The following is a 12031-nucleotide window of genomic DNA, read 5'->3' as shown; positions in this document are numbered from 1 at the left end:
ACGATCTTCCTGAATGAAATGGGGAGGCAATGGCATTGTGGTATTATCGCTGGACTGTTAAATCAGAGACCCAAATAATGTTTGGGGGACCTGAGTTCGAATCCTCACCATAGCAGATGGTGGAATTTGACTTCAATAAATATTCAGAATTAAGAATCTTATGATGACCATGAATCCATTGTCGATTGTTGGAAAAATCCATCCGGTTGACTAATGTCCTTTAGGGAAGGAAACTGCCATCCTTACCTGGTCTGGCCTACATGTGACTCCAGACCCACAGCAATATTGTTGACTTATAACTGCCCTCTGGGCAAATAGGGATGAGCAATAAATGCTGCCTGGTCAGTGACACCATCATCTTGTGAATGAATAAAGGAAAAAAAAAGCAAATGAACTTAAAGAATTAAGTGGCCTACTCCGGCTTCAAATCTTTTTAAAATGGAGGAAATGCTCATGTGTGTATTATTGTCAATCTATTTTCAGAACTAAAAAATGATATTTCTTTGCTCCTTTTGTTTTTAGCTTTAAAGATACAATGCAGTTCCAGTTCTTCTGAACTCCTGAATGAAACCGGTGGCTATATTCTTAAATGCCGTGGGCCGCTACTTGTAAAGGTAAGATTCTCAACTGGATTCATCAGAAATGTTTCTTATACATTTTTGGAATTGAAACTTGCCCTTACCAGCAGCAAGAAAAGGGCTCTTTAGGGATTGTCAGTGAAATAACTCCACTGAAGCTAATGTCCCATTATTTTTCAATTTAAACATGCACAGTCCTTGACTTTAATACTGCCTCATATACATTCAATGCTTTTTGTTAGCCAGGGCTCCCTGATTGGGCCAGATTAACTGCCAAAATCAGGGAACTCATATTCTATGAGACCCACATGGCTGACCATGTTATTAATTTCTCTAGTAAACCTAAGCAGAATGTAACTTGATGGAAAGGCCTGGCTTCCAACACCAATCTGGTAACATCTTCTTCCTGCCACCCACCTCCTCTGCCCCACCCCCCAACAGACTGATCTCCAGCACTCTAGAGAATGGAGTTGCTAAATGGCAATACGAACCCTGCAACGAGGGCTCTCAACCCTGAGGGAGAGATTTAATCAGTGCACTGATCCAACGTTTGGGTGGGAATCCCATCTCTGTGTGTTGCATTAGATGTTTCAATCTCTGAAGAAAGTTAAGGTGGGGTAGGATGGGGATCATTGGCAAGGTGTCAGAGGAGAGGCTACATTCAGCCTTTTTACCTCTGCCTTACTGTTACTTCGACTCTCAATCAGGCACAAAGTACCTTTCATTAAGGAATCTCTTCCATCAGAAGGACAAGTCAAGTTTGCTTGTTTTCTTTCACAATGTGGGGAGACACCCATTTTTAAACTTTTCTCACAAATGGCAAGGTCTTCCTGGTATAAAAACTCAAAGAACTGTGGATTCTGGAGATCTAAAGCAAACAAAAACAGAAATTGTTGAAGAAACTCAGCAGGTCTCACATAATCAGTGGCGAGTTAAACAGTGGGATTAGGCTCTTAAGTGAGAATTACATTTTTTTAAAGTCAATTAATGCAATGAGGGTATCACTGGCCAGGCAGCATTTATTGCCCACCCCTAATTGCCCAGATGGCAGTTAAGCGTCAACCATATTGCTGTGAGTCTGGAGCCACCTGTAGGCCAGACTAGGTAAGGATGACAATTTCCATCCCTAAAGGACATCAGTGAACCAGTTGGGTTTCTCCTGAGAATCCTTCACCACCGACACTCAGTAGCAGCAGTGTGTACTATCTACAAGATGCCCTACAGAAATTCAGACAACACCTTCCAAACCGACAAACATTTCCATTTGCAAGGACAAGGGCAGCAGACATATGGGAACACCACCACCTCCAAGTTCTCCTCCAAGTCACTCACCATCCTGGCTTGGAAATATACCACCATAACTTCACTGTCACTGGGCCAAAATCCTGGAATTCCCTCCCTAGTAACATTGTGGCTCAACCTGCAGCAGGAGGACTGCAGTGTTTCAAGAAGGCAGCTCACCACCACCTTCTCAAGGGCAAGTAGGGATGGGCGAGAAATGCTGGACCCAGCCAGCAATGCCCATATCCCACAAATGAATAGAGTAAAAAAGTCAACAATGGTTTCATAGCCACTGTTAGACTTGTTACTCAAAATTTTTAATGAGTTCATTTATTGAGTTTTATTGGATTCTTGTTGTTAATATAGCAGAGTGATAGGTAGGTACTTGATTAGTAAGGGGATCAAGGGTACGGGGAGAAGGCAGAAGAATTGGGCTGAGAAACATTTCAACAATGATCGAATGGTGGAGCAGATTCAATGGGCCAAATGTTCTAATTCTGCTCCTACATCTTAAGGCCTTATGGTTCAAATTTCACTATCTGCCAAGGCGAGATTCAAACTCATGTCACCAGAACTTTACTGAGTCTGTAGATTCGTAGTCAATCTAGTTGACAAGAGAATTGTCACAACACAGAGGCCACATTGCCCATCGTGTCCATGCAATAGTGCAGTACACCCTCGGTACCACACATCAGCTTCAGTGTGGTAAACAATGTGAAGGATATATCCTCCCTGAACTCATGCTGAACCAACATTGGGTTTAAAACCAGTCTCACGAAACTGGGAATAATCATATCGTCTGCTAAATCCATGTCTCAATGGCTACAATTCCTTTGGGCAGAAGGAGATTCTGTCAAAATGATGTGTAGGCCAAATGTGCGTATCACATCAGTGAGGCGGCAGGCTGTATTGCGTGGTTCATTCCCTGAGGGAGAAAGCTAAAGATGGTAGTAGGGAGTGCACACAGCTGGCTGCCACTGTGAGATCCCTGGAAGGCTCAGCTGTTCTGAAATTGGAAACGTTGCAGCTAATTGCACTATTTGCCACTCAAAAAAAATACACACGCTCCCCAATTACTGCTGTCAGCAGAGATCATCCTCAACAATCCTATCTCTATTTCAGACTGTTTATACTTGGCAGGGGTTTTGTATATTTTTATTGAAAGCAAAATATTTTACTGGAGACTGGAGGCCTGTGACCTCAGCTACCAGCTCCAGCTCAGTATTTTCAAGGGCTGCCACTCCCCAGCCCCGGGCCAATGGGAATTCACCCTCAAGCCCAACTCCACTCTTGCCCCTTAGCAGGAACAGGTAGCCACCCCACAGGGAGAACAAATTCTGGGGTGCAGGCTGACATGGCACTGCCTACCTTCCTCTCCTTCTATCCCAGAGGTTCTGGAGCATTGGAGGAGATCCGTGGCAATCCTTTGGCACCACCAAGAGAGCCCAGGCCTCAACCCGGCCATGGTGGGATGGGGGTGAGGGGTGTAGTGGGACAGAGAGCTATTGCTGTGCAAACACCTGGTGACACTCAGGACCTATCTCCTCTGGCCCCTCGACAAGGGATCCCCATCGTTCATGTTAATTTCAGCAAATTTCCTGGGATGATTTCAAGAGCCATCAGGAGATAGGTTCCAATTCCACTTGATACCTGGCCATTCTGGAAGGTTTTGCAAGCCTGAAGCAACATTATGCTGTAGCTAGGCTATTTGTCTATCTGCCTGTCTGTATCATGGTTAGAATGCCATCTCTTGCACAGAATGGTTTAACGATAAAGTTAGAAATTGGAAGGAGCTGTGCTATCAGAATGAATCCAAATTTAGTATTAGTTTGGAGTGACTGAGTTTTGTAGAATCATAAGAAATAGAGGCAGGGTTATGGTGTAGGCTATTCAGCCCATCAAACTTTTTCTGCCATTCAACAATGTCATGATGATAATGGCAGCTTTAATGTCACCTGAGTGGCTGCCCATAACCTCAAACCCCTGTCAATCACAGCTCTGCTCTACTCAGATTCAGGTACCCATTCTCTATCCTCTCTAGGGAAGAGATTTCTAGAGACTAACAACCCTCTGTGAAGGAACAAATTTCTCTTCATGTCCATCTTACATGCAAGTTCCCTTAATTTTAGACTATTATTCCTAGGTCTAGATTCTTCAAACCTCCTCATGATTGTATATGTTTCTATAAAAATATTAATTGTTAATCATTGAACCTGAGATGATGGGACTTTTGTATGAGGAGAGTTTGAGGCAACTGAGTTAATGTTCTCTGGAATTTAGAAAAAACAAAAGGCAATCTCATAGAAACAGACAAAATTCTTAAGAGATGGACAGCGTAGATGCAGAAAGAATGTATCCCCCAGCTGTGCATCTAGAACCTGGGGATATAGTCTCAGAATAAAAGGCAAGCCATTTAGGACTGGGATGGGGAGGAATTTCTTCACTCAGAGGGTGGCAAATCATTGGAATTCTCTACCCCAGAGCCAGGGAGGCTCAGTCATTGTGTAAGCTCAAGTCTGAGATCAATAGGTTTCCAGTTATTACTGACATCAAGTGATAAGGCAAGAGAACAGAAATATTTCATGGATATAGAAGATCAGCCACGGCCTTGAATAATGGAGCAGGTTTGTTGGGCTGAATGGCCTCCTCCTGCTTTAATATGACTGTACAATATGATTGGAGACCTTTGATATGCAGCTGAAATTGTCTTATATGTTGACTGCTCAGTTTCCTGCCTATGCTTTTTGTTGTCCATGTTTTCCTGAGCTGAATCAGTAAAGCATTGTTGTATTCCAATGGAGGCAGTAATGGCCATCATGGAACTCAAGTTACCACCCTTCTCCCTGCACCCCCCCCCCAACCAAAGAAAACTGATCCTCCTCCTCCTCACCTCCTCTCCCCCACCTCTCAGTATTGACCCAGGGGTTGTGACAATTTTCAAGTCCTGAAATGGGTTCTTTGTGGGAAAACGTTTGGGAATCACATCCCTTATAGGAGGCATGACGTTGGGCAGTGAGAGCAGCTCTCTGATTTCTGATGATATCCAGGCTGCATTTAATTCACCTTAAACATCAGTTCTGGGCAGACTGACAAGTACAGAGGGTGATGATCTTGGCTTGGCTATCAGTGGGCTGTGAAGCACTGGTGGAGGAGGGGGTTAGAGCCAAAACTTTAAGCTGCAGTTGACCAGGAAGCAGGAACCTTGGCTGATTATTTCCTCTTCTCTTTCGTTTTGTGAAAAGGCACTTCTCCAAGTCCCAGCGCCATAAGGCCTTGGATCAATAAACTGATCAACAAACTGGGGCTTGAACAAAAGGCTCTCCAATCTGTATAGCTCAGTTATTAACAGCATCACCAAGGGAAGCCCTTCTTTTTTTAAAACTCTGTGGCATTTGCTTGAAATAGAGAGGTTGACAGCATATTTGTGTTGCATGATGTTGAGGAGCAGCAAAGTTCCAACATGCACTATTCATAAACAGCAATGACAGCAACTTGAGAATTTTATTGGGCCTTTGACGGATGAGGAACTATTTCCAAGTGGCCTTTCAGGGGTTTTGTTGAACAAAGATTTGGCATTAAATCACATAAAGAGATGTTAGGATGGGAGAGCATGGCATGAAAAGTCTTAAAGGAGAAGCAAGAGCTGGACAGGTTTAGGGAGCGAATTCCAGCTGAAGTCACAGCCACCAATGGGGGAAGGACTAAAGCTGAAAATGTGCAAGATACCAATTAAAGGACCACAGGGATCTTACAGAATTGTTATAGTGTAAAAGGAGGCCATTCAGCCCATCATATCTACTTTGGCTCTCCAATCATTTCAACTTAGTGTCAAAATCATGCCTGTATCCCCATGACCTCACACATTGTTCCTACTTAAATAAACATCTCATGATCTCTTGAATGCTTCAGTTAAGTTTGTCTCCAGTGCATGTCCACACATTTCAGACCCCGATACTCACTGTGTTTTCTCACCACGCATTTGCTTCTTTTATGATAATTTGTGCCCTTTGGTTCCCCATCCCCTTAAGAGTGGGAACAGCTTCTCCCTGTTAACTCAGTGAGACCTCTTAAGGATTCAGGAGGTCAAAGGGATCAGAATGGGAAAGCCCATGCAGGAACTGAAACCAAGGCTGAGGTGATGGATTGTTGAAAATTTATTAACAGGATATGATGGAATTTATTATTAAATTCCAAAGACCTCGGCTTGATGATAAACACCAAAGGTCCATCCAAGAATTGAACTCAGATTAACTAGCTTTGGCAAGGTGTGTCAGCAGTGATTTAAGTAGTGACCAGGAGTCTGAGCATTAGCATGAACCTTAAAAAAAATCTAATCCAATCAGTAGTCTGGTATGTTGCACTTTATGGATGTGACAGTTTGATTCTGAAGAGAACGAGAGGAGGATTGAAAATGTGCGTTTGGTAGATGATACCCAGAACCACTTGGAAAGATACTAAAACAAAACAAGCTGAAGAGTTGAAGTTCAGGAATCATAAGTTTTGATAAGCAGTTAAGAGAGAGAGAGAGCTTAGTCACAAGTAATGAAGACCTGACAGTCTTATCTTGTCAACAATTAGAGGTCAAATTGAATATGAAAACAGAAGAGGGAAGAAAGAATTGATTGAGATTTGGATATGGGCTGAGTGAGTGTTGAAGAAAGTAAGATGACACAAGAGGCTCCACCAAGGATATCGTGCCAATGAAGGAGACGGTGGTAGCAATGGGTTCTGGGATGTGATTCATCTTAAACCAAGGACAAACAGCCCCTATAGTGACTAAATGGCAGTTTACCATCTCCCACTTGCTCACTGATGGGGGTGGGGGCTGATCTGGGGGCAGTTGTAAATATGCTTCACACTATCTATCATCTGCCCAAACACTATTATAAGAACATAAGACATAGGAGTAGAAAATAGGCCATTCAGCCCACCGAGTCTGTTCTGCCATTCGATCATGGCTGATAAGCTCTGCAAACCCATTCTCCCACTTTCTCCCCGTAGCACTTGATCCCCTTGATAATCAAGAACCTATCTATCTTAGCCTTAAATGTACTCAATGACCTGGTCTCCACAGCCTTCTGAGGCAGTGAATTCCGTAAATTCACCACCCTCTGGCTGAAGAAGTTTCTCATTATCTCTGTTCTAAAAGATCTTCCCTTTAGTCCAAGGCTGTACCCGCAGGTCCTAGACTCTCCTACGAAAGGAAGCATCTTCCCAACATCCACTCTGTCCAGGCCATTCAGTATTCTGTACGTTTTAATTAGATCCCCTCTCACTTCTAAACTCCATTGTGTATAGTCCCAGAGTCCCCAAACGTTCCTCATATGTTAAGCTTTTCATTCCTGGACCATTCTCATGAACCTCCTCTGAACCTGCTCTAGGGTCAGAACATCCTTCCTGAGATATGGGGCCCAAAACTGCGCACAATACTCCAAATGTGGCCTGACCAGAGCCTTATAAAGCCTCAGTAGTACATCCCTGCTTTTATATTCAAGTACTACATTAACAGTCAGCACAGAATCAAAATCATAGAACCCTTACAGTTGGGAACCAGGCCAATCAGTCCAACAAGTCCACACTGCCCTCTGAAGAACATCCCGCCCAGATACATCCCCCTCTCCTTTCCCTGTAATCCTGCATTTCCCATGGCTAACCCACCTAACATACAAACCCCTGAATATTACGGGCAATTTAGCATGGTCCAACCTAACCTGTACACCTTTGGGGAATCTTTATTTCACTGGTTAGAGTACATCCCACCGGTTGCAAACATCCAAAATGATGTGGAAGCTAGAAATCAATCAAAAATATCAAGACTTAGATTGATTATATTTTGTTAGGTGAAGATACTAAGAATTATGGAACAAAGACTGGGAGTAGTTATGATATAGAACCAGCCATGATCTAAATGAATAGCAGAGCAGGCTGGAGGGGCTGAATGGCCTTCTCCTGTTCCTAAATGGAAATTAGGATGGAAAAGTGGAAAGTAAAATGCCTTATTTAAGAAATAATCTACATCATGAAAACTATTTTCTGGTTAGCTTCGATTACCACAAAACACAATTGTGTTTTTTTCAAAACAGAAAACAATATAAATTTGCTAACAGATATTTTTGTTCAGTTGTTGCTGCTAAACTAACAATTTGGACTGTTGAACAAAGTTAAGCATTGGAAAAGGTTAATTCCATTACAAGTTCATTCGTTTCAGATTGACTTGAACACCAAAGTCACTAGATGATATATTTTCCTCTTCAGGGTAAAGGAGAAATGACCACATGGTGGCTGGAAGGGAAAGCATGAGCTGGAAAACAGTAAATCACAGACCAAAGAAGTTCAAACCTAGTTATTTCCAGCTGAAGACAGCAGTTCTGCACTTGACAAAATTTTCACAACCATTAAATATCCCATCTAATGTCCAAATCAGAGCTTTGTGATCATACTTGTTTTGTATGGTGTATGAATAGGACTGTATCAAGTTAATGTTGTCAAAGGTTGTTCATAGCTTTGGTTTTGTATTGGCCCGTACTTTTGTGTGAGCCCACCACTGTTGTAATTTAACACTCCCGACTTCCTGATCGTTTAAGCAAAACTTATTGTTGGTATCAATTATTTAATCATCAGTAAAAGACTCTTTAGCCCATTATTATTCCAGTTAGGCAAACCTTACAATGGATTAGAAAACATTAAATCTAAAGGAAAAATACATGGCCATGACATGTAATGAGGACTGATTGAATCTACAGGAGGATGGTTGGTATGCACAAGTAACTCATTCATTCTTCTTTCCTGTTTCTTCTCAGTGTCTTTTATTTTTATGACTTCTCAAATTAGCAGAGTGTAAGAATCTTTGAGAGTATCTCTCCACCATTTCTATACTGACGTCTCCCAAATTTATCTGGCTTTATGCTGTTCTCAGAAGTCAACCCTTATGGAACTATAATGGACTCTTAATGTCCTGTGTTGTAGGAAGTGACCAAGATTCATATTTTACACCTGGAAAGATTATTATTTATTTTGCCCAAGCTGAACTATTTATAACGACAATCCAGTCTAGGTGTACTAATCCTGGAACTTGCTTCTCAACAGCACTGTGTATACCTAGACCATATGGAATGCTGTGGTACAAGAAGGTGGCTTATCCCACCTGCTTATGAATATTTACAGATGGGCAACAAATGATGGCCTAGTCAAACATATCTACATTCCATATGAAGAATACTGCTAACACTCCTTGCCAAAATTTTGAGGCAATTGGTTGTTTGATCATGTGACACAGTGCTCACTTATAATGAAATGCAAAGTTGAGAGAAGGATCGGAAGAAATTTGGCAGAGTAAATTATCAAAATTTAAGCAAAAGTGGAGAGTATGGTCACTTTCAGGCTTCCCAGCACACATTTCCCATTCTCAGCCGCAACACCTGGGCAACAGGATTGCAAAGCCACATTAGTTCTTGACGTGGAGGTGATGGTGTTAGACTGGAGTGGACAAAGTCAGAAATCAAACAACACCAGGTTACAGTCCAAGATAATAAAGTGTGAAGCTGGATGAACACAGCAGGCCAAGCAGCATCTCAGGAGCACAAAAGCTGACGTTTTGGGCCTAGACCCTTCATCAGAGCTCTCTGATGAAGGATCTAGGCCCAAAACGTCAGCTTTTGTGCTCCTGAGATGCTGCTTGGCCTGCTGTGTTCATCCAGCTTCACACTTTATTATCTTGGATTCTCCTCCATCTGCAGTTCCCATTATCTCTGATACCAGGTTACAGTCCAACAGGTTTATTTGAAATCAGACGCTTTTGCTGTTCTCCCAGAACTCATTTTCAAATGCACGTCAAATTGCACTGCCAGATCTGACACCATTTTCAACGCTAGGCTAAAAGTGAATTTTGCATGTGTCACGCGAGTACCAATCCTAACAGTAATTCCATTAAATCAGATTATTTTCCAAAGTTAAGCAAAAAATATCAAACCATTATATGAAATTATATTAAATTCCCTGCACGGAACCAGGCATTTCAAACTCACAGCCCATGTCAGTGCTGATATATCCACATGAGCCCTTTGTTAAACTCTCTTCATCTCATCCTATCAGATTAACCTTTTAAACTTGACCTCACATAATTGGTCTATTTTTTACGTAAATGTATCAATACTATTTGCTCAACCATTTCCTGTGATTGTGAATTTCACATTCTAAACTACAAATCCCCTCATAGGGGAGGCAATGGCCGAGTGGTATTATCGCTGGACCGTAAATGTTCATAAGAACATAGAACATAGAACAATACAGCGCAGAACAGGCCCTTCAGCCCTCGATGTTGCACCGACCAGTGAACTAATCTAAGCCCCTCCCCCTACACTATCCTATCATCATCCATATGCTTATCCAAGGACTGTTTAAATGCCCCTAATGTGGCAGAGTTAACTACATTGGCAGGCAGGGTGTTCCACGCCCTTAACATTCTGAGTAAAGAACTTGCCCCTGACATTTGTCTTAAATCTATCACCCCTCAATTTTTAGCTATGCCCCCTTGTACAAGCTGAAGTCATCAACCTCGGAAAAAGGCTCTCACTGTCCACCCTATCTAATCCTCTGATCATCTTGTATGTCTCTATTAAATCCCCTCTTACCCTCCTTCTCTCCAATGAGAACAGGCCCAAGTCCTTCAGCCTTTCTTCATAGGGCCGGCGCTCCAGACCAGGCAACATCCTGGTAAATCTCGTCTGCACCTTTTCCAATGCTTCCACATCCTTCCTGTAATGGGGCGACCAGAACCGCACGCAATATTCCAAATGAGGCTGCACTAGTGTTTTGTACACTGTAGATTAATATTTAATCATGCGATACATTCATTGGTGTTAGGAATTAGGCTTGTGAGCTTATCATAAATACATATGCCAATGTACATTTTCATTGTATTCGCCATGGATCACAAGTTTGTGGATATTATCTTTACCTTCTGAAGTGACCTGTGATGTGGTAGCTAGTAATCATTGCAATTAAAATGCATTGCTGTAACAAGCAGAAGGAACATTACGGAGGACACTGGATTAAAAACAGAAAACTGGAGAAACTCAGCAGGTTTGGCAGTAACTGTGACGATAGAAACTGAGTTAACGTTTCAAGATCAACGTGATTCTTATGCAGAACTGAAGAATATTATATACCTGGAGATTTGCAATGAAACTCATTGGAGTTTTTAAGAGTGGATGAATTAATATAAAAATACACTGGGGTCGATTTGTGATTTATGACAAATGCCTTGGCTGCCTTGGGTGACACTGAACTGCATTGTGCCACAGAATAGGAGACTTTCTCCATGCTATCCTTCACCTACCACCTCCCAATACTTTCACAGATTAGTTACAGGACAGAAGAAGGTCATTTGGCTCACCAGGTCTGCACTAATTCTCCAAAACAGCAATTCACTGAGTGTCACTCACCTTTCTTCACCTCATAACTCTGCACAGACAGAAGTTCAATTCTCATTTGAAAGTCATAGCAATGTAAAAACATAGAAGATAGGAACAGGAGGAGGCCATTCAGCCCTTCAAACCTGCTCTGCCTTTCTTCACAATCATGGCTGATCATCTAACTCAATAGAAGAAGGGTCCTGACCCCAAATGTCAACTTTCCTGCTCCTCTGATGCTGCCAGGCCAGCTGTGTTCCTCTAGCTCCACACTGCGTTATCTATGACTCCAACATCTGCAGGTCTTACTATCTCAATTGCCTAATCCTGCTTTCTCCCCATAACGTTTGATCCCATTCACCCTAAGTGCTATATCTAGTCGCCTCTTAAATACATTCAATGTTTTTGCATCAACTACTTCCTGTGGTAATGAATTCCACAGGTTCACCACTATTTTGGTGAAGAACTGTCTCCTTATCTCCAACCTAAATCGTCTACCCTATATCCTTATACTGTGACCCCCAGTTCCTGATGCACCCCCCCATCAGGATCATCTTCCCCGCAGCTACCCTGTCAAACCCTATTAGAATTTATAAGTCTTTATGAGATCCCCCCCTCATTTGTCTGAACTCCAGAGAAAACAATCCTATCCTGGTCAATCTCTCAGCAGTCACCATCCCCAGAATCAGCCTGGTAAACCTTTGCTGCACACCCTTGAGAGTAAGAGCATCCTTCCTCAGAAAAGGAGACCAAAACTGCCCA

At 42.3% G+C, this 12031-nt stretch overlaps 1 protein-coding gene and 1 long non-coding RNA gene across 2 annotated transcripts in view; one reads left to right on the top strand and one right to left on the bottom strand.

Moving 5' to 3' along the window:
• LOC125456373 (atrial natriuretic peptide receptor 2-like) overlaps positions 1 to 8484 on the top strand; it is an 86847-nt gene extending 78363 nt beyond the window's left edge. The window contains exons 22-23 of the mRNA XM_059648169.1: positions 523 to 614; positions 8115 to 8484. Of these exons, the coding sequence (XP_059504152.1) occupies positions 523 to 614; positions 8115 to 8159 (137 nt within the window). The 3' untranslated portion in view covers positions 8160 to 8484. The remainder of the gene's footprint in view (positions 1 to 522; positions 615 to 8114) is intronic.
• LOC125456505 (uncharacterized) overlaps positions 1 to 10623 on the bottom strand; it is a 31648-nt gene extending 21025 nt beyond the window's left edge. The window contains exon 1 of the long non-coding RNA XR_009446087.1: positions 10490 to 10623. This is a non-coding gene — a long non-coding RNA (uncharacterized LOC125456505). The remainder of the gene's footprint in view (positions 1 to 10489) is intronic.
• Between the last annotated feature and the right edge of the window lie 1408 nt (positions 10624 to 12031).

The sequence above is a fragment of the Stegostoma tigrinum genome, chromosome 8 (genome assembly GCF_030684315.1).
Source record: "Stegostoma tigrinum isolate sSteTig4 chromosome 8, sSteTig4.hap1, whole genome shotgun sequence".
Classification (NCBI taxonomy): domain Eukaryota; kingdom Metazoa; phylum Chordata; class Chondrichthyes; order Orectolobiformes; family Stegostomatidae; genus Stegostoma; species Stegostoma tigrinum.
This window is presented reverse-complemented; position numbering and strand designations above follow the sequence as displayed.